The sequence below is a fragment of the Pelophylax lessonae genome (genome assembly GCF_965119305.1).
Source record: "Pelophylax lessonae genome assembly, chromosome: 1".
NCBI classification, from domain to species: domain Eukaryota; kingdom Metazoa; phylum Chordata; class Amphibia; order Anura; family Ranidae; genus Pelophylax; species Pelophylax lessonae.
The window spans coordinates 690320320-690347291 of NC_138768.1; the positions used below are offsets into that span (position 1 = coordinate 690320320).

The 26972-nt window shown below is 38.7% G+C and overlaps 1 protein-coding gene across 1 annotated transcript in view; it reads left to right on the top strand.

The window, feature by feature from the left end:
* TLL1 (tolloid like 1) overlaps positions 1–26972 on the top strand; it is a 234205-nt gene that overhangs the window by 85910 nt on the left and 121323 nt on the right. The window contains exon 2 of the mRNA XM_082268794.1: positions 5208–5318. Coding sequence (XP_082124920.1) covers positions 5208–5318 — 111 coding nt within the window. The remainder of the gene's footprint in view (positions 1–5207; positions 5319–26972) is intronic.

Here is a 26972-nt window from a genome sequence, read left to right on the forward strand (position 1 = left end):
ACACAAACCCTAATGGCAAAGCTGTCTAGAGCCAGTCATAGACAGTTCGAATCTCAGCCGGTTCAGCAACTTGGGTACAACGAGACTGCCGGAGTTTACATGTGATTATTGCTAGCAGATATTATAGCCATGACCAGTATTCACTGTGTTCTCATGAGGGAGGCGGCTTCCCTCGTCCCACCAGTGGGAGAACACAATGACTTAATGGGAGTGATTCCCCAATCGACACTGTGTTGCTGGGGGTAGCAAGCGATTTTATTTCCTGCAACACATGGTTGCAGGAAAGAAAATCTCTCCATCTATGGCCAGCTTAGGTCTTCCAAATGTAACCTACTGATCATTTTTTATTTATTTCTAAAGCTGGGTATGGCTGAGCTGATCTCCTAAGGACTTTTTCACACTGCAGTCCTTGCTAACTGTTTGCGTGCTCGGCAGGCAGTTCTGACTCCATTGCAAAGACCAGGTTTTAAAGTATCCACTGAGCCAAATGGGTGGCATTGTTTGCTATTTGTTTGTATTCTAAGTACCACAGGAAAACATGCATATTTTGGCACTGTTTCATATACAGTCAATTGGAGGTGTTAGAAATGAACAAGAAGTTTCCAAGCAGTAATTACCTGACTGATTACATTGTAAAAATGCAGCCTATAGCAGTTTAGAAGATCTGATATTGACAGAAATATTGACTGGTTGTTGTTGAGCAGTCTTCAGACCATGGTGCTATAAATCATCATAGTGATTTTAATTTAACACGGTTGTAGCAAGCCTTAAAAATCAATTGTACTCTGGAAATACGTTGTGCATTTATTACCTCGAAGTAAATACGTTACAGAGTACGTAACCATGTGAGATCCCCAAACAGAAATTGGTACAAATGATTTGCATTAGTACTGTATATACACCATATATTGGTTTCATTCTTCTCTAGGGACTTTAAGGAATGGCGGTAACAGCCATTGCAATACATATTATTATTATTACATTTCTGAAAAGAAGAAATAAAAAGAGAAGAACTAAAAATATGCTCATTAGCCCAACAATACCTAAAATATATGGAGTCCATTCCTATAATATTTTTCTTTTTCTAGAGATAGTTCAGTCTTGAGCAGGCCATACATTATGCGATTTTCTTTGCTTGCACCTTCAGTCAGTGTTGATGGGGGAATCCCTCCCTCAGTGCTATCGTGTTCTGCCACCAGAGAGCACGGGGAGTCTTCTGTGCCAGCAGAACCCAATGGTTAGTGTTGCCGGTTATAGCAGGCTGGTCATACACAATTTGATCCATAGATCGACTAGTGTACAACCAGGGTGTCCATACACAATTCAAAATTTGGCTGGTCCCTACTGACTTGTCTGAATTTTAATCCATGTATCCACAGTAGATAATATGATATAACTCACTGCTCTGATTGGTTGATTGCCATGTACTGAAAGATTTAAGGTAGTTCATTTTTTACCAGGGGATAAACATGCTTAAATATGTTGATTTTTTATATTTGTAGAACAAAATGCCTTGATCTGAACTTCTCCTTTTACAGTATAAGTGAAATTTACCTGTTCAAGTAATTAATGTTGCAGTAAATAAAAATATGCATGCTGGTTTTACATTATTGCATGGTTATTATTATTATTGTTATTATTATTATTACTTGCTTTTGTGGCAATGTTGCAATAATCTCTGATTGCACAAGAGCTTTCAGAAACCATTAGTTGCAGGGTATTTTTGGGTAAAAAAAGTTTGCTTTGATCTTTACTCCAAGAATACTCTATGCAAACAGTAATAGGGAAATTTCTTAAATAGTGGATGTGTATTGGTGTAGAAGGAGGTTCCCAGCCCCTTAGCACCCAGGACCGGTGCCCCAGGGCTTTTATTGAGTGACTATGGTCTCCTTTGTATTAATTGTTGCCATAATTCCTTTTATGGCCCTGACAACCATAGTGCAGTCTTTGATGATGTTTGGCTCTGTTTTTTTTTTTTTTTGCATCCACTCTCATACCTCTACTGAAATATGCATTTTCGTACAAGTCTTTAGGATTGTATATTAGAGAATGAGGCATTTTAACTGAATAATAGGTTTCCTATGTTTAACTTTACTTTACCTAAAGCAGACCTTTGAAGCAGATCCCAAACACATAAATCTCCTGTGCATGCAGCACTGGATGCTAATACCTAAATATCTTTAAAGTAGCAGAAAAGGCTTGTGTTGAAATAACTTCCCACGATCAGTTAAAGAATGCAAGTCCATCCTTATGTGCAAGTTTGCTTGAATCTGTTTGTACCTTTTTTCATTATAATTCATTGCAGTCATGTGACAGCAATGCCTCTCCAGTCCTACAACTAGGGCAGCTGGTGAACATGTCACCTTCCTCCTGTTAGAACATGCTCATGAATGAGGATGCTTGTGCATCCTTATTCATAAGAATACATATGACATCATAGATGTGGCAGGACCGGGAGTGACTAGGGTGGGGCTGGGCGTGATAGGGGCAGTGCAGGGTTGGGCTGAGCAGGATTTTGCTTTGATGCTTACGTCGTCTAGTTTAGACAATTGTTTCTTATCAGATATTCAGCAATAATGTATAATATAAAGTGTATTATATTATTCATACTACTAATCAAGTGTATATTTCGATTTTTCACTGGAATTCCACTTTAAGTCCTATTTTAAATAGTTGTTTTTTACATTTTTGTGACCCAACTTTCTCGTTTGAATTAGCACTGCTGCCTCCTGGGAAGGATACATCACCAGTGTTTTCCCCAGGTAACTCCCGTAGGTAAACTGCAAAATCTGAGTAGAAAAAAAGGCCCTTTTCTAGAGATTTTGGGAAAAAGACAATTTATTCTAATTTTCGACACAAATCTGGTTATGTCCACTTTAATATCTTCAACAGGTTTGTGCCTATTGATTAACAGTTAAATATAGATTTTATGCACCTCATGTTTGGGAACAAAGATCGAAGACAGGAAAGGGAGAAAGAGCATGGAGGAATTTCTGCTGCTGGCTATTTTATTAAGGTTGCTGCAGCACCCGTGTTTGTTTAATTAGCCAAAAAGTGAATGAATCTTTTCGGACTCTGAGAATTTTACACCTAGCTCAGTCAATTTAAAAAATTTTTGTTAAGCTGGGTGATGGGCCACCTGCAGCTCAAAATTTGGTTGATTCAGAATTCCAGCCAAAGTTTAAGCCATGTATGGCTAGCTTTTGTAGAGATAGCTTGCATATGAAATAAATAATTGTGGCTGCCCCCACGTACATAATTTATTAGGAAAAAAAAATATATATACCGTATTTTCCGGCGTATAAGACGACTGGGCGTATAAGACGACCCCCCTATTACATGATCTACCAGTAATACTTATACTTAGGTTACCTTGGAGATATTATACTCGGCCTATAAGAAGACCTCCCATTTTTGGGATATTTTTTTGATGTTCAAAAGTAGTCTTATACGCCAGATAATACAATATATATATATATATATATATATATATATATATATATATATATATATATATATATATATATATATATATATGAAAACATTAATTTGAAATCTTTATTATAGTTCGTTTTCAATATAGTTGTTTTATTACATTAATCTGTCTAATTTCACAAGCATATTAAAAAGAATAAATTCTCTCATGTATCTCTCAATTTAGCTTTTGTACTTACACATCATGGCACGTTTACCTCTTAAGGGCTGGGCAGATTGAAAACATAATTATTGTTTTTAAAGCTAATTTTTTCTGCTGAAACCGAGCTGTGTATAAACATAACTTTGGTATTTAAAGCTATGCCATGCCCTACTGTTTCCCCCGTTCCCAGCAATTTGTTCTACTAAACATGGGGCTATTGTTTAAATCTCTCCTTTGCATCGATCCTATTTCACACATAGGACAGGTAGTGATGTCTTCTGATTGACTCCATTTGTTCTGCATTGGCAGGAATACACTAATACATTTCCTTTACTTACTCCTACACATTGAGACATTTGGCCTTGTTCTGCCAATGAGGTTTTATGGTACTAATTCCTTCATACGAGAAATGAAATCCTGATTTCAACACATGGGTGATTTGTAACAAGTAAACTGTTTTTCTCACATTATTTAAAGATTTTTTGGACTAATTTATTTACACTTCTAAAAGCATTTACCCATGAAAGTACATGTACTACATAGTTGTCCAGTAATTTAAAACAAGTTAGCCTTGTGGATGCATTCACCTTGTAGTGACCATGCCTGTCAAGCATCTGTCTTTGGTGATTAGATGTTGTTGATAGAAGCCATTCAGGCAAAGCCTCAAGAACTGTCCTTGGTAGCCATGCACCTGTCAGCTTGATGTGAGTGAGATCTGGAGCTCTAGATTACGACCAGCTAACAGCATCCTGCATCATCATCAAAAGAACAGTATTATACTTTTATGACTAAAAATGCATTCTGCTTATTTCAGTCATTTTTTTTTGCTGTATTATACATTTTTCTTACATTTTTTGCAATCATTTTATAGGCTGCAAATATATTCCTCTCTTTATAGGTTATCTCTTGCTCTTAGCAAAAAACTATGAATTGATTCATTTATCAGGTGTTTTTAGCTATTACTATTATTATTAGTCAGGCTTTATATAGAAGACAGTCCTTAACAATATAATTAGAAAAAGGCAAAATAAATTAAATGGTTACATGCACATAAACATTAGTCTTTTCACAACTACCTATATAGAAAAGTTCCAACATGTTGCACTTAGCTACACAGAAAATTTGTATTTGATTTTACAGATATTTTAAATAAATGCTTACATTTGACATTTAAACATCATTCTTAATAGTATTATTAATAAGTAAAAGGTATTTTACAAGTTTCATGACAGAAATGGACGCACCGTATTTGTAACCAAAAGGGCATTGGTATTTTATGTGCCTGCTGTAAAAGATGTACATATTTGTTTTCAAACTTTTAATTGCATTTCAAGCATGTGAACATTCTCTGAGAATGCCAAGAATGTATGTCACATATTTACGAATGAGTATGTCTGTACATACAAGAATATGGCAGTATATGGTGATCAGTCTGAAATACTAGAGCCAATGGTTTCTGCTAATTTGTTGGAATGTTGTTTTCATAGATTTGTGAAATATTCATTTTCTGAGTAAAGGAAGAGAGTACACAGTTATTGTTTCTAATCTTTCTTTCTTTTTTTTCTTTTAGCTGTCTTTTGGGGAGACATTGCCTTAGATGAAGAAGACCTAAAAATGTTTCAAATAGACAGAACAATTGACCTCACTCAGCACTCTAATGATAAATTGGGACACACCACAGGTAAAGCTTTATCTTCTTTTGTGCCGATATTAGTGTTTTCATGGTACAGTTCGAGTTGCAATATGTTCTTAAAGTTAGCATTTCATAAGCCTTGATAAAAAAATTAAGAACGTGTGAAAAATGCATAAAATGAAGTAACTATTTGTCAAAGAAATAAGTAAATTAGGATAAGTATAGGTAAGCTGAAACTATATGCAAGCCGTGACTTTTTCTGTAAGTTGTCCTGAAAATTGCCACTTCATTCTGACAAACCTACCTATTGATCAATGTAACAAGCATCAAATATTAAATATCAGTTCTAGAGACAACTAACTGTATCCACATCCATAATTAATCCATAAAAACTTAAAAATAAAGAGAGAAAACAGGGAGAGGCCACATTGACCTTCCTCTTACCCACTAACAGTAGGACTTTGAAGGATGTGGAGTTGTCACAAAATGATGAGCATCATAAACTTGCTTTGACTTTTTTTTTATCAAATCAAGTTTATGATGCTCACAATTTTGTGACAACTCCACATCCTTCAAAGTCCTCCTGTTAGTGGGTAACAGGAGGGTCAATGTGGCCTCTCCCTGTTTTCTCTCTATTTTTATGGTTTTATTGATCAATGAAACAACTCATCATGTTAAAGACCCAACAGCAAGAGAGTACAGGGCAGGGCAAAGTTTAACTGTTGGGATAATCTTTAACTTATATCTCCTAATTTACTGATTGGTTGGACATGCTTTTTGTAAGAGACAGTAACCTCTCCTTAATACATTTTTATATCTGACACAATTGAATGTGGAGAACAGTCCTAAGGATGTGTTAGGAAAACTGCAGATACCCATAGTTCACAATAATTAGATGGTTAATATAGAAATATATTTGGGGTAATATAAAAATGAAAATCTGTGAAATTGATGATGATTTATTGCCTTTTTGCATGGTTAAAGATTCTTTTATTGTGTGTGGAAAAAAGAAATGTTACATATGTTTTAAAAGTCCAGTGGCTGGAGCACTATATAGTCACTAATATTTGTTATTAGTAGAGTTCTTAAACATTTTTAATAAAATATGTGCAACATGGCCACACACTGATAGTTTTTTTTTTATTCAGCAGGCTGAATGGATAAGGTCTGTCAGATTCCTCCTTCCACACTATACAGTGTGGATGGACTGATCTACAGTGCATGCTATTGTATGCTGACCCCCGGTGGATAGTTGAGCCTGTTCAGCCTGTACAAAGCAATGTCATGCAGACAGCAGCTACAGCCATATATTCATGTCTTTGGCTGTAATTGCATCCAGAGTGATTACCTGCAGTTAAAAACAGATGATCCGCTAAGAATGCAAACAGCTTGCATCTAGAATGTGTAAAGGTGTGACCTCACGCATATGGTAAGTAATGTGCGTAAGTAATAAATAATTTATTAAAATTAATAAAATTAATGATAATATGTGTATTAAATAGCTGCTGCTGCAAATTAAAGTGCTAGTGCCTTTAAAGTGATAGAAGAAATTATTGTTACAGCGCTGCTATTAATAGTAAACTAATTGTGCAAATTATCCCAATGTGCAAACTAATGCAATGATATGCTGAAAATGTGCAAAATATACCAATGTGCAAATTATTGCAATCAATATAGCAACAACTCATTCAGTGAAATTATAAATGAATAAATATAAAAATTAATGTCCATAAAGTGTCCATATAGTGCAGAAAAAAAGTGCTTCTGTGCTTCACTTGGAATACCGTAGAGGTGCTCCCCCTGTGGTTGTCTACTTACCGCAAAGTGTTAGTATGCTGGCAGTCTGTATAAATCCTTTAGTGTAGTCACAGCTTCTTTTCACCCACAGCCTTGGGTGTTCACTTTAGTGGGAGAAATCCTTGGAGATGGCCCTTGTTAGATCCCGAGTTCCCTCATAAAGGATAATAAAGAGCCATCCATGGTGAAGTATATATAAACTCGATTTATTAATAAAAGAAATCTACTTACAAAATGAAACAGTAACTGGGCACGGCTCGGTGGGACGCTGCTCCCGCAGCGTGCGCTTCACCGGCCGGAAATTACGTCAAGGTACGCTCAGCCAATCGCTAGATGCGTTTCGCCATCCAATCAGGGTGTCTTCCGTAGCTCATAGACAGATTGAAATCCATCCGGGTAAGCAGCAACCAGCCAAATTTCAATCCATGAGAAGGCTGGTCATACTCAAGTCGATCCATTGGACAACCTCCTGCTGTCAGAATACAATAGATCTGTGAGAGTGATTCCCCCATCAACACTGAATGTGTTGATGGTGGAATCAAGCAATTTTCTTTTCTTCAACCTATGGTTGAAAAAAAGGAAATTGGTTAATGTATGGCCTTCCATTTTTCATTGATTTTCATGTAATGTGATCCTCATCGGAGACTGAGGGCTTTCTAGGGGTATGATTGCCCAATATTAATGTCAATTATGAATTATGTTTTTGGCTGTCTTTAAGGTCAAGTGATAATTAACCCCCTTTTTTTTTTTTAAATGTCTCCAAACCTGAATTCTTGTAAAAGTGTATATATATTTGTTCTACAAGTCAAATTAAATTCTTGTATATAGAATGTGACTAAAAGACAACAGAGAAGCCCTGTCTCTAAAATGTATTATGATCTTGTAATTTGTTAACAGAAATAACACAGCTGAAGTATTATTTTAGCATGAATGTAAAGTAAATACCTGCCAGGCATACTACACATTCGGAAATATGCCAGCTATTTTGTAGTGCTAACAGACTGAGTAATGTGAATTATGTCAGCCATCCCACATTTTCCCCTCTCCATGCTCTGGCTGGGAATTATAGGAATTACAGCTCGAAAAGTGCAATGTCAAAGAGTGATACATAGATTTTCATGCTTCACTCTATCCAACTTGTTTGGAAAACAATTATATTCTCATTCCCAGCATACTGATCATAATTGCTACATATGCTAATTATTTGACATGTTCCTGAAGCATTTGACTGGTTTCCATGACTATATGTCATTGGGAAGAAATGCAGTCTTTTTGTAAATAATTTTGAACTTACGCATGTGCATATCTCTTTTCTAATCTAAAATGTCCCTTTATAAAACAGCTGTTTGAAAATACACATTATCTCATACTTAACAAACCAGCCAAATAATTTGAGTGTTCTAATAATTATTTGAAATACATATATGGTAAACACATTTACTGTATAAGTTGAAAAGGCATTTCACTTTCATACAGATATTGTAAGCCATGTAAGCCCCCTTATCATCTACTGTAATGATGTCCTTTGATTGACACTTAGATAAAACAACTGTGTTTGAAAGAATGCCACAATATGAGGACTATCACTACCTGGTCCCAGGAAACCAAGGGGCTGGGGGAGAAAAACTAAATTTTCTTTCCTGGGTGGACAGATCTCCCATTGTACAGGGGCGAACCCTTATGTTTTAATAAGATCAAATAGAATTGTTCAAAATCTACTATTCATTTTTATCGTAGATTTTTCTTTCAAGGACACGTAGTGCATTCACCTCCCCCAGCAATATACATTTTTATTTAGGCTTGGTTCACACATGCTGCAGCCGCGGTTCACAGCAGGGGGTCCAGTGCGTCCCTGTTCGCCGATTCAGGTCCAAATTTCTAACCTGATTCAGAACCAAAGATACACAAGACCCTTTCCAAATGCAAACGCCGGCCACCCCAGAGCTATGTGAACCGGCACCATTGAGAGCCAGTCACACTCACCTGTCATGTGAATTGGATGCCGGGAAACCCGCAGCCAGTTTGCATATGTGTGAACCTGGCCTTAAACATTTAAACGTTTAGCCATATTAATTAAGTTATTAAATCTAGGATAAAACCAGCTGAGTAGTGAAAATAAAGGTACCTATATAAAATGTGATACAAAGCCCTCTAAACCAGTACTTCCCACATTAAAATTGATCCAGCCACTAAAATCTGTCCTATTCCCAAACTGGGATTGTGCCCTGGTAATTAAGTTTAAACTAACCTAGCATTCAGCTAGCAATACCAGTACCTCTGTATGTGTTTTCTTAGAAATGTTTAATGACTTTTTAATTTTTTATTTTTTTTTTAATATGACCTCTTTACCACTGTAGCAGTTTTGTGTTACATGTAGAATTTATAGGTTTTAGTTTAGATTAGGCTTACTACTACCGTGTTTCCCCGAAAATAAGCCCGGCACCAAAAGACACAGTAGTGCTTACTTTCGGGGTAGGTCTTATCTGTTGTGTGCTGTCTTCTCCCTCCCTGCCTGTCAGGAATCCCCTATGTGAATCTAGTAAAAGTGGTTGTAAAATCCTAGCATCCACTCTAATATTGTGTTATATAATGTCCAGTGTGTTTCTATAATATAATAGTGTGAAATACCTTCGGTACAGCAAATCTTGGTGCTCAGCTCATCTCCCGCTCTGCTCTCCTTCTTTTCTCCCCCGCTGACAGCTGGGGGTCACCGAAGCGCCAGCAGAGGGAGGAGAAAGCCGAGATACATTAATGTGTGCGATACCGACAGCGGCCAGCAGAGGGAGGAGAGAGCTGATATACAGGAATGTGTGCGATACAGACAGCGGCCAGCAGAGGGAGGAGAGAGCTGAGATACAGGAATGTGTGCTTCCGTGACCTGCTCTGAACACTACAGAGGGGAGGGACTGAGATCCCATATTAACAGCTATGAGAGGAGGAGAAGAGTAGAGCAAGGAATCAGCTGAGTGCCGAGCGGCGCTGTACTGAAGGTATTTCTCACTATTAGATTACAGAAACACCCTGGACATCATATAACACAGTAATAAAGTGGATGCTAGGATTTTACAGACACTGAATTAGGGCTTATATTGCAGCCCTCCCTGAAAATAACAGTAGGTCTTAATTTCAGGGTAGGTCTTATTTTCGGGCAAACACAGTATCATTTTTTTATAAAACAAGTGTCATATTAAATGTCAAAGCATCAGTTGGGGATTCTGGTCATCACAGAACCCAAAATTGGAATACCAGAAATATAAATGCAGACACAAATTTTGCTAATTGATTAATTATTGATGGAATCCTGGATCTTTCTGTTAACTTTTTTTTTTTCTCAGCAGCCATGCCTATTGAATTTAACAGTCCAGCATAGAACATCTAGTTTATACCATTATACTCTTAACCTCCCTGGCGGTATGATTCTTTTGGATTTTAGGTGCTGAAAGCGGTACCATTATTTTAGGTGCTGAAAGCATGTAATTCTTGTGAATGAGCAGCCCAAACCAACTGTATACATTTATTATACATATTATATATATATATATATATATATATATATATATGTATGTATACATATATTATGTATACATATATTATATATATATTATATATATATATATATACGTATATATATATATATATATATATATATATATATATATATAATGTATACAGTTGGTTTGGGCTGCTCATTCACAAGAATTACGTGTATATATATATATACGTGTGTATATATATATATATATATATATATATATACATATATATGTGTATATATATATATATATATATATATATATAATATGTGTGTGTGTGTGTATATATATATATAATATATATATATATATATGTATGTATATGTGTATATATATACGTATATATATATATATATACTGTATATATATGTATATATATATATATATATATACATATATTTACATAAAAAGTACAGTAAAACTGCAGGAAAGGGCACTGGGGGGTAATGTAATGTGATTTTATTTTATTTTGAACGATATCAGTGTGTTTGGTGCATTTTACATTCGAATTTGCCGCCGGTTCCACCCCCCGGCGGACGTCACGTCGCCGGAGACGGAAGCCGGGGCTCGCATACGATCGGGAGAGAGCTCCGCCGCCGCACACCGCTGGCAGTCTTCGCTGGATCCCGGAGAAAAGGTAAGTAAAACCTCCTCCAGCATCCAGCGATCTTCTTAGCGCTACCCCGAGTGTGACTCGGGGTTACCGCTTTTGGCACTAAAATCTTACCCCGAGTCACACTCGGGAATACCGCTAGGAAGGTTAATTTACTGCATGGGATAGAAGTGCCAATGTATCATAGCAAAATATTTTTTGCAACTAGAATGTACAAATTGTCCTGCCAGTAACATACTTTCTTTGCTATGGTGACAAGTCTCACCCACTGTAGTATCTATTGAGTAGCAGTGTTTCTACTATAAGACAAGAAGTGTGTTGGGACTAGAGAATGCCTTAGGGTCCTTTCACACGAGCGCTCCGATCAGATCCGCCTGTCAGTTTTTTAAGCGGATCTGATCGGTTCCCCCATGCATCCCTATGGGGCAGCGGATGTCAGCGGAGACATCTCCGCTGACACCCGCTGCCATCTGCATCCGATCCTGTCTGTGAAATCCGGACGGATGGAAACCCTAGGGGGATCAGATCGGATGAGAGTGGACAGGCGGTCCGTTCTCATCCGATTCTCCCAAAGAGATGCATGGGGGCTCTAACACCTCCCTCTCCGCACACAGAGCAGAGAGGGAGCTGTCACCTTCCTGCTCAGTGGGGATCTGTGTTTACGATCCCCTGCTGAGCAGCACGGATCCGCTTACAGAGGCGGACTGTGTGAAAGAGCCTTTACCCTTTTTTTCACCATAATATAAGGAGAAGGTGTTATGTAGTCCTAACACACTTTTTGATAACATTGCTGGAGATAACACTAAGGAGTGCACAGCACTGGATTTCTGGCAGGATCAACTGATTTTTTTGCACCAATCAAACAGATATAACAAAGCACTTTAAAGGGTATATTAAACAGAGCAAATGGAAGCAAATAAGAGATGTTCATTGTCCGTGTTTACATCCAAACTTTACAAGTCTGAACTTAAAAGCATCAACATCGTTCCTGTTCTTGCTACAGGAACAGTGCTGTTTGCATTTTATTTATTATGTATTCATGTGTTTTTGTATCAAACGTTTAAATAAGTTCTGTGCAAAAGCTTACACAGTGCATCCAGAAAGTATTCACAATGCTTCACTTTTTCCACATTTTGTTATGTTACAGCCTTATTCAAAAATGGACTAAATTCATTATTTTCCTTACAATTCTACAAACAATACCACATAATGACAACATGAAAGAAGTTAGTTTAAAATCTTTGCAAATTTTGTAAAAGTAAAAAACGAAAAATATCCAATGTACATAAGTATTCACAGCCTTTGCTCAATACTTTGCTGAAGCACCTTTGGCACCAATTACAGCCTTAAGTCTTTTTGGGCAGTTTCTCCCATTCTTATTTGGAGGACCTTTCAAGCTCCATCCGGTTGGATGGGGAGCGTCAAGGCACAGCCATTGTCACATGTTCAATCGGGTTCAAGTGTGGACTCTGGCTGGGCCTCTCAAGGACATTAACAGAGTTCAGAGTAGCCTCTCCTTTGTTATCTTGGCTGTGTGCTTAGGGTCATTGTCCTGTTGGAAGATGAACCTTCTCCCCAGTCTCAGGTCCAGAGCACTTTTGAGCAGGTTTTTATCAAGGATGTCTCTGTACATTGCTGCATTCATCTTTCCCTCGATCCTGATTAGTCTCCTAGTTCCAGCTACTGAAAAACATCCCCACAGCACAGTCCGCTCTAGGAAGAGTCTCAGTGGTTCCAAACGTCTTCAATTTTACAGGTTATGGAGGCCATTGTGCTTATTGGGACCTTCAATGCTGCAGAAATGTTTCTGTACCCCTCCCTAGATCTGTGCCTCGATACAATCCTGTCTTGGAGGTCTGCAGGCAATTCCTTGGACTTCATGGCTTGGTTTGTGCTCTGACATGCACTGTTAATTGTGGGACCTTATATAGACAGATGTGTGCCTTTCCAAATCATGTTCATTCAACTGAATTTACTACAGGTGGACTCCAATAAAGTTGTAGAAACATCTCAAGGATTATCAGTGGAAACAGGAAGCACCTGAGCTCAATTTTGAGTGTGATGGCAAAGGCTGTTTATTTCTTATCTGCATGTGATTTTTTCCTTTTTTTTATTTTTAATAAATTTGCAAAGATTTCAAACAAACTTCTTTCATGTTGTCATTATGAGGTATAGTTTGTAGAATTTTGAGGAAAATAATGAATTGAATCCATTTTGGAATAAAGCTGTAACATAACAAAATGTGGAAAAAGTGAAGCGCTGTGAATACTTTCCGGATGCGCTGTACTGTAGGTAGATACCCTAGCCTGGAGGTCCACAAGAATTCTCCCCTAAAAAAAAAAAAAACGTGGCCTTGTCAATCTTGGAAGCTTTTTGGCCAACTATAAAAACTGATAACATGTACTGATAGTAAATACGGTAAATGTAAGGCGCTGCACTGTTAAAGTGATATTGTGCATACAATGCTAAATTTATCAATCTGTGTGAAAAAACTAAATAGTACAGGGATAATACATATAAAATCCAGATGAAAATACTGCATTCAAATATACCATGTATAGTGCAATAATATACAAAGCCAAAATACCATACTGTGAATCAAAAAATAAATAAATAAAAAGTGACACATATCATAAATAATATAGGCGCAAACAGAAAGTCTTTCATATGGCATCAATCACAGTGTGTCCCTTCACCATGTGATAAATGCTAATAAATATTTGGTGACTCCAAAAGTAAATCTTCAATATAGTGATTTACAGGCCGCTCACCTTTCTGCTGTAAGGTAACAGCATGGGATAATACATTTTTAGGTGCAAATCCTTCCCTCTCAGCACCTCTAGGGGTAAAAATGTCACCTCTGCAATCCTCTTCCTTTAATCTTTAACCACTTGATGACCGCCCCACACAGATTTACTGCGGCAGGGCGGCTCGCTGCGCATAATCACGTAGATCTACGTTATTATGTGCACACAGTCTCGAGGGCGCGTGTGCACCTCGAGAGTCACGCCCCCCGCTGTGATTAGACACATTGGGAGCCAGACCGCAGGAGGAGCGGGTTCGATCACAGCCGGCCTCCCGCAATCTTCAGGGAAACTGACAGGAGAGCCGCCTGCCTATGTAAACAAGGCAGACGGCTCTACTGTCAGACAGGCACAGTGAGAATGTATGTCTCAGCTAAGCTGTCATTTATACAGGAACAGTGCATATTATTTAGCATTGATTACTGTATTATTGTCACTGGTCCCCAAAAAGTGTCACTTAGTGTCAGATTTTCCCACCGCAATGTCGCAGTCCCGCTAAAAATCACTGATTGCCGCCATTACTAATAAAATTAAAAAAAAAAAATCTATCTCGTAAATGCTATAACTTTTGGGCAAACCAATTAAAATGCGCTTTTCGGGATTTTTTTACCAAAAATATGTAGCAGAATGCAAATTGGTCTAAACTGATTTAAATTTTTTTTTATTGGGAATGTTTTATAGCAGAAAGTAAAAAATATTGTGTTTTTTTTTCAAAATTGTCGCTCTTTTTTTGTTTATAGCGCAAAATCTAGAAAGTGCCGAGGTAATCAAATACTACCAAAAGAAAGCTCTATTTGTGGGAAAAAAAGGGACATCAATTGTATTTGGGTACAGCGCCGCACGACTGTGAAGTTGTTAGTTAAAGTAATGCAGTGCCAAATCGGAAAAAATGGCCTGGTCATTAGGGGGTAAAAGCTTCCCGAGCTGAAGTGGTTAATATGCTCAATAATATATGTGGATAAAAGATGAAGCTCCATAGCGCATTACCGTTTTATAAAATTTTATTACTGAAGTAGCAACTAAGTACTCACTTTTAAAAACTACAGACAGTCAAAACATCCACGAGCGCTGATCTCGTCAACACATCACTTCCGGTATCCTCTGCCCTACACGTTACGTCACGCCCACTTAACTTCATCAGGGGTCATTGTTTTTCAGCTGTAAAAACACTTTAACTTTGATAAATGCTGAAAAACGCTGAAAACACGGCTATTCTGCTAACAACGTTTTTGAGCCACATGCTTTTGTTGAAGTATAGGTTTGCTAAAAAAAAAAAAAGCTTAAAAACACTACAGCTAAAAAAAAAAAAAAAACGCTACTGCAAAAACGCTGTAAAAATCATTCTACAGCTACAGCTTATTACAGCTAATGCTACTGGCCTTTTTTTAACGTCCAGTGTGCATAAGGCCTGAAGATTAATGTTATGTTAGCCTTCCATAAACTCTTGCTCTATAAGAGGGTACTGTTAGATATAGCGTTAGGGTTATATTAGTGATAAGTATATACTCTACATGTTTATAAGTGCTGTAATCGGGACAATCAAACAATCAAAGAATTTGCCGAGAGGCATATCTGTGCAGCAAAAATGACTGCAACTATTTAAGGGAAATTTAAAGTATATCTAAAGCCAACATGTCTTCTTTTTTTTTTTTTTTACAAGAATAAACATAAAAAAGCCAAACTTCTTTCCAGGAAAATAGTATAATTTTGGCGTAAATTTAAATCAACACGTTGCAAAATGGCACGCTGCTCTGAGTATGATGATGTTATGAGGTAGCACTGATCCTAAATGAATTAACAGACTCATTACCCAAGACCCATTGCTGCTACTTTTGTAATGTGAAATTTACAGTTCTTATGTTAATATGATAATCCTTTATGAAATGATTGATGCTGTTTGTACAGATTTGCTTAATCTGCTGCTGCAGTGTGAGAATAGTATCAGTAGAATAGGTTCAGTTGACATAGCAATTTAGAGCGTAGCTATACCCAAAAAACAAAAATATTATATACTGTATTGCAGTTTACTAGTTTTTAAAGGATAAGTTTCCCCTTCTGCAAAAAATAATAAATGCACATCATTTTGCAGGTACAAAAATGTGCATTTATTATTTTTTGTAGTAGGAGCCTGTACAGCATGGCACCAGCGATCAGCAAATCCCGTACCAGTAAGCCGATACTCCCTGATGGGAAGACTCAATGAACCACCACAGCGCTCCACAGCACCATAGTAGTTAATTGAGAACTACAAGCCAACAGCCTCTAAGCATATGAAGCTGTGTGTGTATGAATGGCGCGGATGTGTGGGTGGAGCCCCGCACAGCATCACTGTTTTCAAATTGGGGGGGGGGGGGGGCAGCGGTTGCAGCACTGGGAACATATTACATGTTCCACCCTAAAATCGGGTGGAATATGTAACATGTTCCAAAAGGTGAACTTATCCTTTAAATGTGGTGGTTGCATTCATTTTCTTTTTTAAGCTTTTTTTTTTAAAACAATTCCTGTCTTAGGGTGACTTCACTCCAAAGGAGGAATAGTGGGGACACCTTTGGACAGCAGCATTGTCAGTCTGAGGAATTTGCTAGTGATAGATGCACTCGCAGATTTAGTTGGACTTGACTAACAAACTAAAGTCGAACTCCAGCTAACACTTTTAGGCAGGTACAGCACCATTTTTCTTTTTCTTTTTGGGATAAAGGTTTTACATGAATGAATAAAAACTGACAATTTTAAGGCAGCACCCCTGTCAGTGGTAAATGGGTTTTCCCAACTGCCACTTTTGCTGGACAGCCTGGTCTGTTAAAGGAAGATGAAGAATAACATGCTTACTGTCCAGGTCACCAATATAAAATAAATAAAAAAAGGCCTATAAAAAAAATAAAACAAATGTAGCCACCACATCTAAGAATTGGTAAGCTGCAAAATATTGCAATTATGCTTTTGAGTTTAGATTCATTTTAACCGGTTTCCGACCGCCGCCGCCAGTTTACTGCGGCAGTGCGGCTCTCCTGCGCGAAACGACGTAGACCTATGTCGGTTGCGCGCCTGCAGCTAGGGGGCGAACGCGCGCCGCCGGCATCACACTCCCTCCCCCACTTGGCAGCGGGGACTCCGATGCACGGGGTAGGTGGCTCTGATTGCCGTCTGACACCCGCGATCGTTCCCCGCTGAGAAAGAAGGACGGTCAGCTGTTGTAAACACAGCTGACCGTTCTTCTCTCTGAAATGATCACAGAGCGCCTGTGATCCTTCTATATAGGATCACAGGCGCTCTGTGATCATTTCACAAGTCACGCCCCCCACAGTTAGGATCACTCTCCTAGGCTCACATTTAACCCCTTGATCACCCACAGTGTTAACCCCTTTCTTAGCAATGATTACTGTAGTAATGTCGCAGTCCCGCTAAAAATCGCAGATCGATGCCATTACTAGTAAAAAAAAAACAATAAAAATGAGATAAATGTTTCCCGAAGTTGGTAGACGCGATAACTTTTGCGCAAACCAATCAAAATACACTTATTGCGATTTTTTTTACCAAAAATATGTAGCAGAAAACAAATTGGACTAAAATGGTAAAAAACTTTGAGAATGTTATATAGATAGCAGAAAGTGAAAAATATTGTTTTTATTTTTTTTCAGAATTGTCGCTCTTTTTTTTGTTTTATACCGCAAAAAATAAAAATCTCACAGATGATCAAATTCCACAAAAAGAAAGCTCTATTTGTGGGAAAAATGGACATAATTTTTTTTGGGTACAGCGTCGCACGACCGCACAATTGTCCGTTAAAGTAACGCAGTGCCGAATCGCAAAATATGGCCTGGTCATATTTTGGTAAGGGGGAATATCTTCCGGTCCAGAAGTGGTTAATAACACACTATGTAAAATGTTTTTTTTAGTTGGAGTTAAATAACATTATTGAGGTTTGCATTTTATGGCTAGTGAGGTATTGTAACTTTGACTAATAACATAATTGATCTGTGCAGTGTTATGTCTATGCGGTATACTCTTTACTTCTTGCTTTTTACCTACTTGCTGTTTTACTTTTGCATGCTTTGTAATTTGTACTTTGCCTAAGATAATGGAAGCATTGCCTAGAATGCTCTCTTTTTATTCAAAACAAAACTTAAAAAAAATGCAACTTGCAACTAATAAAAAGAGCTGGGTTTAGTTTGTTTAAGAGCCGGTTCACATTAGCCCGAATTGTCAGGCGACTTGTCAGCCTGACAAGTCGCGCTCCCTCGCAGTCCATTGACCGTTACAGGACCCGTTCTAATAGGAGCGACAGAAGTCACTCCGACTTAGGAAAAGGGTCCTGTACTACTTCGGGGCGACCTCGGAGCGACTTGCATAGACTTCCATTATGTGAAGTCCCTGCAAGTCGCCCTGAAGTCGTGGTGCAATGTAATGCACAAGTCGCCCCCGAAGTAGTAAGGAGTCGTGTCGCCTCAGTGTGAACCGGCTCGAAAAGACAAAACGTCTGCATTTGCTGATTTAATTAAGCAGCTTGTCCAAGGTGTCTGTCTTCATTCAGAACCCCCATTAGTGATTACATTTGGGGCAGCATGTCTGTGTTGTGGTACTAATAAAGAATCAATATATGAAGCAATCCCAGGACTCGTAGTCCGGTTTTCCAAACTGTCTTTGGTTAAGTGGTTTATTAATTTAGTGTAGAAAGAAAACCTAATCACAAAAATTCATATTCAGAAACTTGTTATTGTTCATTAATTGTTAGCAGTAATGCCTAAATCTAGCTGTGAAGGACCATCCTTATAGATTCATACTAAGCCAATGTTCTGCTCTTCAGGTTCTGGAGAGAAATTTTTAGCCATGGTTGCTACTAGGCTCAACTCCTCCATCAGACCTTTCGTAAATGAGGCCAACCATAACCATCCATTCATTAATAAAGAAAAAAAACACCTCTAAAAGACTTTTTGCCTGGTATCTTACTGACGTCTGTAGACATGGATAGGTTTTATGGCTGAAATAAGCTTTCACATACCCATTACGTATTTAAATCAAATCCTGTTGCTTATTTTAATGGCATGTAATAACATATGCTTAAAGCTGTATAATTTTTATGATATGTATTTAACAAAAAAGACAGAGGGAGGTATTGAATAAATACTGACACCCTCCACATGTGCCTACACACTTTAACAATTACAGCTTTGTCTAGCCACATTTTCTACCAAAGTTAATTGTAAAACTACATTAGTTTGTAGAAATAAAACACATACTAGCTTATAATGGATCCCTTTCGATCAGGGTTATACAACCTTTGGGCTCATTTGCAACATATGTGTTGTTGTGCATTTGACATTGTTTTAAGTAGGGTCTGTAGAGTACAATAGTGCATTTAGATGAAAAAAAATGAGACCCTGCATGCTGCATTTGGACGTATTGAGGCTTTGAATGCTTTTAAAAGATATGGACACATCAATGCAATGTGTGTTAATCTTGCAACAATCTTGTTAAATAGCCTTGAAGCCTGGTACACACCACTGACAGCCCAGGACAAAGCCACTGTACTAACAATCCGATGTTAGTACAGCGATCTCCCCTGCTGTGCTACTGTCTTCTGACTTCCCCGCCAAAACACTCCCGCCAATGATCTCAGCCATTGGCTGAGAACGCTGATCTGGAACCATTCGGCAGACCTTTTCCGCTAATGAGCCTTCGATAGAAGCCGGCAAAATGGAATGTCAGGCTGGCTGCCGTACACAAGGGTCGAATATTGGCTGGTTTCTATTGAACAGGCCGATGCCAGCTGACATTCGACCAATGTGCATTAGGCTATAGTGGACTGGAAATCCACTATACAATACACTGAATAACCTGACTCTCTATCATTTTAAAAGTTACGTTAAAACTCTAGGTTTCAAATTCTTTGGAGATGGTAACTTTAAAGTAATTCCAAAAGTAAAAATAAAAAAATAAACATGTTATATTTACCTGCTCTGTGATCTTGCACAGAGCAGCCTCAATCCTCGTCTTCTCGGGTCTACCGCCAGCGCTTCTGGCTGCTCCCACCTGCTGAGTGTCCTCAAAGCAGCCTGCCCATTGCCCTCCAATGTTCCCTGAAACATTATCTTTTATCATCAATTAAGGGAGACGTTTAGACATTTGAGTTATACTGCTGCATTCAGGAGGTTTGGACACTGGCAACCAAAAAACATTTGTTTCATTGTGAGGATAACCTGAAATGTGACTTTCAGGCACTGAGCTTTGCATGTGGTTCTTTCTAGACCTGTGTGTATTGTTTTAGCCCCAGAGCACTCTTCAGGTCCAGAGCCATGGCACAACCTAAGTCTCTGAAGACCCGCACTGTGAGTAATCCTATGGTCATGACAAGGCTACCTGGTAATTTGAACATTGGGCTCTGCATTGTGGTGCTTTCCAGACCTCTGTTTATTAGCTACAGATTGCTTTTCGGGTCCAGATCTGTGCACTGCTTCTGGTGTGCCTCACTCTCTGGGGACTCATGTAATGAGTAGGGCTAGTTGGGCTGAGACACTGGAAGCCAATTCAAAAATTGGTTTTGTTGGGTGCCATTTCCTGCCACCACGATTTTATAGCAGTAACAGTTAAGGTGGGGTGTGGTCTCTTCCTCCTGGTTTTTTTAAGCGTTGAGTAAGCGACTTTCCACTGCTGCTTCTGTTTTTCCAGTGTTTTGTGGTTTCTTTATCATGTGTTTATCATGAATTCAAGTTAGCGTGAATCGTAGTGTGTATAGTCTACGTCCTACTCAAACCACAGATCTTGAGGCCAGTAGTCAACTCTCATTTACACATTTTTCAGTAGTCCTCTGATTTCTGCTCTGTCCTCCACACAAAACTTACCTATCCACTTAGTGAAAGGGTATTTGTTTTTTCTACTCCTTATTAAAAATAAGATATTTATATATATATATATATATATATATATATATATATATATATATATATATATATATATATATACTGTGTATATATAGGCATCCTCAAACGAAAGGTGAAGGAGCGCAAGGTCTCTAACATCCACTAGCTCAGTGATGTATTCATGGAGGAGTGGAAGAGGACTCCAGTGGCAACCTGTGAAGCTCTGGTGAACTCTATGCCCAAGAGGGTTTAGGCAGTGCTGGAAAATAATGGTATGTCAATGGCATTGTGGATGTCAGCAGATGACCATCCGCTGACATCCGATTTGCGTCCTTTCAGTTCTGTTCCGTTTTTTGGAACGGAACAGAACCCTATTTTTTCTTCCATTTAAAAAACGGAAAGGACGCAAAATCGGATCTCAGCGGTGTCATCCGTTGACATCTGCAATCCCATAGACATGCATTATGTCCGTATATCATCCGCAAACGGATGGGATGATATGCGGACATACAGACCAGATGACACAAGCCACTTTTCTTTCTTTGACCAGCCTACCCTTTTATATTGGTTTCCCAAATCTCCTAACCCTATGCATGTAGCAATTCGGGATCAATGCCCATCTCTAATTCTTATTTTCTCCATATAAATTCTTGTGAGAGCCATCCTACCCATTCCAGTCACTTGAGAAATTTCTTCTCTGTCTGGTACATCCTGCATTTTAAAGACATTCCTCTGCTTTAATCTTATGCAAGCCATAGATGACTCGATTTTCTTCTGATGAGGAAATGCCTCCTGCAGCGCTATTGTATTCTGCCAGCGGGCAGGAGTGTTGGTTACTGCTAGTGGCTATAGACGCTGGCAGTAATGGCATATAGAAAAATACAACAAGCTGGTTGTACCCTAGTAGATCGACGGATCGACTTGGTTACAATCAGCCTGTCCATACATGGATCAAAATTCAGCTGTGCCTGCTGAACCAGACGAATTTGGATCCATGTATAGCCAGCTTAAAGGAGAAGTAAAGCCAAAGTTTGTTCTGCACTCCTGTGACCTGTTTTCTGCAGACATCGGGCTGAAGTCCGCTGGCTGTTAATATCATAGAGCCAGTCCAGGCTTGGGCAAGAACGTGACACTGGGGTTGGGATCCGCCCACATGTCTGGACCGGCACCCAGCTCAGCCTTTCAGCGAGCCGCTGAGATCCTAAGCCAGCTGCTCCCGCCCCCTCCACAGCCAGCATTCCAGTGAGCAAGGAGGGGGCAGAGCAGAGAGCAGATCCGGTGTAGGACAGATGCAGCATCGGACCAATGCTGCATTCACCTAGATAAGTATAATTCTTAAAGAACCCCAAACCCTATACTTTTCTTTTAAGTACTAAGGGTGTTCTTCTAGCCTCTAACTGTTAAGTGAATACTGTTAGTATTCCAATAAATCTGATCTGTTCATCCTCCCTTTCACTGAAGTCAAGTGTTAAGGGTGTTCCATTTATGCCTTTGGCTGTATAATGGTTAACCTTTTTGCTTTGGCATACCTTGTTTATGTAACTTTATCCTATCTGAAGTAAAAGTTTAAATGCTGGTACACACCACTAGTGATGGTCAGAGCCGCTGTACTAGCGATCCGCCGTTAGTACAGTGATCTCCCCCCGCTAAGCTATTGTGTTCTGACAGGGAGAAGCCCTGTGGCCGAGAGCACTGATCAGGAGCCGGTTAGCTGCTGGTTTTTCAGCATGAATCTGTCAGACTGGCTGTAATACACAAGGACCGAACGTCGGTCGGTTTATTGAACTGTCTGACTTTTTTGGGGTTTTTTTGATTGGACATGTCTTGTTTGTCTAAATGACCTCTTCCTACACTCAAAAAACTCATTTTTTTCCCTCCTTGCTGATGGTTTAAATTTTTACTGGTACTTTATTGTTCCTTTTTTTTATTTTTTTGTGCATCTTTGGTTGCCCTCCACATTGTCATTAGAGCCCTATCATTCTATCAGGCTGCAGTTTTCCTCTAGCGATATTTACCTGTCCTGTTCTGTAAAACCAGATTGATTCTGATCCTTGCCTTTGCCTTCACCTCTTTCTTTTCAACTAAAACTTATCAGGCATTGATTGATTTAGATCTCCTTGTGCTAATATTCCAAAAAATATTGATCTGTGGCTGTGACTGTGGCCCACCCCCTCACCCCTCAACTGCTTTTGGATGCCCCAAATGTTTAAGTCTCCATTCACATTGGTGCGATAGAAGACATTGCATGTGATTCGCACCACACTGCTATGCAAATCACAAGTGATGTCTGTGCGATGTGAATTCAGCCATACAGATTGTATGACTGAATTTGCGTCGCATTCGGATCAAAGTCATTCAGGACCCATTTTTTGGTCCGCATCAGAATTGGATCGCATGGGTGTTCACCATTCCTGTCCGAATTGACAGTTCCCACAACCAATCTGGGGGTGTCATTAACTTTGTATCGACACTCCCAGCGGTTTGCATATGGCAGTGTAAACTGCCTGAGAGTCGGGTACGATGCGGGAACCCGCGGTAGATTTGCATGGTTTCCCCGAATTGCACCAATGTGAACCGAGCCTAAGAAATACTACTCTCCCGTGTCTCCCAATGGATGATAAAGAAAATAAGATTTTTGTACTTACTGTAAAATATTTCATACCGTTAAATATAAGTCAGTAAAAGACATATGTCCAACCCCTTGTGTAATTGGCCTTATTAACTGCTTGCTCAAAAAACTGAAGCATGACGGTGGGAGATGGTGTTATATGGGGCTGGTGTAATGTTTTGGGGTTTTTTTTTGCAAATATCCAAGCCTCTTCAAGAATAAAAATCTTACTTTGTGGGCTAAGGTCACTTGAGAGCTTTTAATGTTTAATATGGTTCTATCAGTTATGAGGATCATTAAAAAAAAACAATACTTATAGAATGAAATTTGCCCCCAGCTTCAGTAGTATTATAAAGTAGCAATCTCAACTAAATAAGGGATTTCCATTGTTTAAAAGCAACTTTTGTTGGTCCAATTTAAATAATCACCCCTTCTTTTTTCTTGTACTCTGCATTAACTTGGAGTACACAGGGAGTGCAGCTTCCTTATATAAGTTTGAGCAGCACTGAAAAGCATTGAGAGCAAAATTTAGCTGTGTGTTTTCTAGTACAGGTTAGAAATCAGGGTCATTCTGTATTCTTGCTATGGACAACCCAGATAATTTCTTTACTCCACTGGCCAATTAAAAGTTGTGCTGTTATATATAGCAATCAATCCACAGTATACTGTCCTGGTGGAAGATCTATGCCAATTGATGGATTTAATGATACTGCTCAAACAGTATACATAGATGTCTTGTAGCTCTGCTGACTTCAGCGAGCAGTTTAGTGTAATCTCACCAGTGAAATATGATTTGTGATAGGTTGATAAGGCTTACTGCAAGGGTTCAGACCTACCTCTCTCCCCACACACATAAAGAAGCCAAGATCAGCGCATTTAATAAAGTGGAACTTCACTCTCCCAATCAATATTATTATTTTTTTTAATTCCCATGCTGCTAGCATTATACAATAGTTAGGAAAGTATATCAAATTTACTTCTTTCTTTTGCATTTCTTCAGTTACTTCCTGGTTTCTTGCCTAGGCAAATGATGTCATGGCATCCCAGAAGTCTTCAGGAGGGGAGGAGAGGAGGAGGGGTTTTATCAGCTAAGCACACTCTCCTGCATGCATGCTTGATGCTACATGAATCATGTGCCTTTACTCAAGATGGCCACATCCAGAAATGCTAGGGGGTGTCTTTCAAAGTGATATCTCACAACAAAATAAAGAATTTGAGGCATGGATAGATGGGGGAGTTTGCTTTGAATATTAAAAATGAATGAAATAATGTTTTTGGTTTGTGGTTCTCAGATGCAGTGACGATCTGCTTTAAGTAATACTAAACTGCACCTCCTAGTGTGCATAATCATCTCATACTTAGGCTAATGCTGAACGTAAGATGAATGTAAGACGTGATTAAGTAACAGCTGGTTTAACATAGACCACACATTCCCTCATAAATGCCATCTCTTCCATTCCACAAATAATCATATAATAAAGTCCAAGCTTTATGGTTTATAAAACAAATGTAACCTTGGATGACTTCCGCACTTCTACCACCAAGAATGCACTAGTTCTTTTAGAAAAGAAACATGTCTGTGAACATTAATATTTTGAAGTCGTTAGAAGTTCCCCTGAGGCCGAACACATACTTTCCCAAAATTAACAGCGTTGTAGGCTGTTATTCCATTGAATTATCTCTATTAGATTGATTGACAGGCAAGACATTAATTCACAGGTTTCAGATTTCATTGCTGCAAAACACTGTGGAGCAGTGATTGGCCTGGAATATTTGCAATGAAAACAGCACCCATAAAAGGTATAAAATATGTTTTAGGAATCCTATTTGCGGGGGTGAGAAAATGTGTGACTTCATTTATAAAAAACACTTGATCTGAATTTATTTAAAGAATTCTAATTAATGAGTTTAAGTGACAGAAATATTATGCTGGCAGCTAAATTATCTGTTTTCTTGCACTTTTCTTGTAATCTGGGGTGGGGTGTAGTGAATTATAGTGATGTACAGGATGTACATCATATTCAGACAACAAAAAAGATCTGTCTTGGAGAGACATTGCTGAATTTGGGATAAAAACAGTCCAAATTTGCGTACAACTATGCTTAGCCTAACTCACTTTTACAGGGATGCAGCAGGGTTTTTCTGACTAAGGGCAGCAAGAGTACACACTTGCCAGTTAACACATAAAAAACATTTATGGAAGTAAAAAAACATTGAACATCAATGATAAAGTGTCCAAACCCCTGTATGTAGAGTCAGCCCAGCAATCTCTATTCACTGCACCTTTTACTTCTACTTCAATGTACAGTATCTCACAAAAGTGAGTACACCCCTCACATTTTTGTAAATATTTTATTATATATTTTCATGTGACAACACTGAAGAACGACACTTTGCTACAATGTAAAGTAGTGAGTGTAAAGCTTGTATAATAGTGTAAATTTGCAGTCCCCTCAAAATAACTAAACACACAGCCATTAATGTCTAAACCGCTGGCAACAAAAGTGATAACACCCCTAAGTGAAAATGTCCAAATTGGGCCCAAAGTGTCAATATTTTGTGCGGCCACCATTTTTTTCTAGCACTGCCTTAACTCTCTTGGGCATGAAGTTCACCAGAGCTTCACAGGTTGCCACTGAAGTCCTCTTTCACTCCTCTATGATGACATCACAGAGCTGATGGATGTTAGAGACCTTGCACTCCTCCATTTTCCATTTAAGGATGCCCCACAGATGCTCAAAAGGTTTAGGTCTGGAGACATGCTTGGCCAGTCGTTCTCCTTTACCCTCTTTAGCAAGGCAGTGGTAGTCTTGGAGGTGTGTTTGGGCTCATTATCATGCTGGAATACTGCCATGCTGCCCAGTCTCTGAAGGAAGGGGATAATGCTATGCTTCAGTATGTCACAGTACATGTTGGCAATTCATGGTTCCCTCAATGAACTGTAGCTCCCCTTTGCCAGCAGCACTCATGCAGCCCCAGACCATGACACTCCCACCACCATGCTTCACTGTAGGCAAGACACACTTGTCTTTGTACTCCTCACATCACATGAAAAGATATAATAAAATATTTACAAAAATGTGAGGGGTGTACTCACTTTTGTGAGATACTGTAAGTACGCATAGACCTAAGACAATCTTCCTATTAGAACAGACTATTGCATGTCTGCAGTTACAATGCAGCAATTGACTTTCCACAAAATGTTTGCATGGTGCCCTATTAAATTGGAAAAGGTAACTCTTTCTTGCCCTGACATGAAGAAATGTCCTTGAGCATTGAGTGCTTTACTGGTTTGCCATTACCTTATTGCTTTTTTAAACTGGTATAATAATATATTGCCACAGTGATGCAAATGTACCAGATTTATTTACAGTAGTTAATTCTATGCCATTATTTGGAGAATAACTACCAGTGTTTTCGAGTTGCTCCTGCTCTCCACCTCTACTCATATTTTGCTTATCACCTGATCCATTCAAATAAGGCCAAAGGC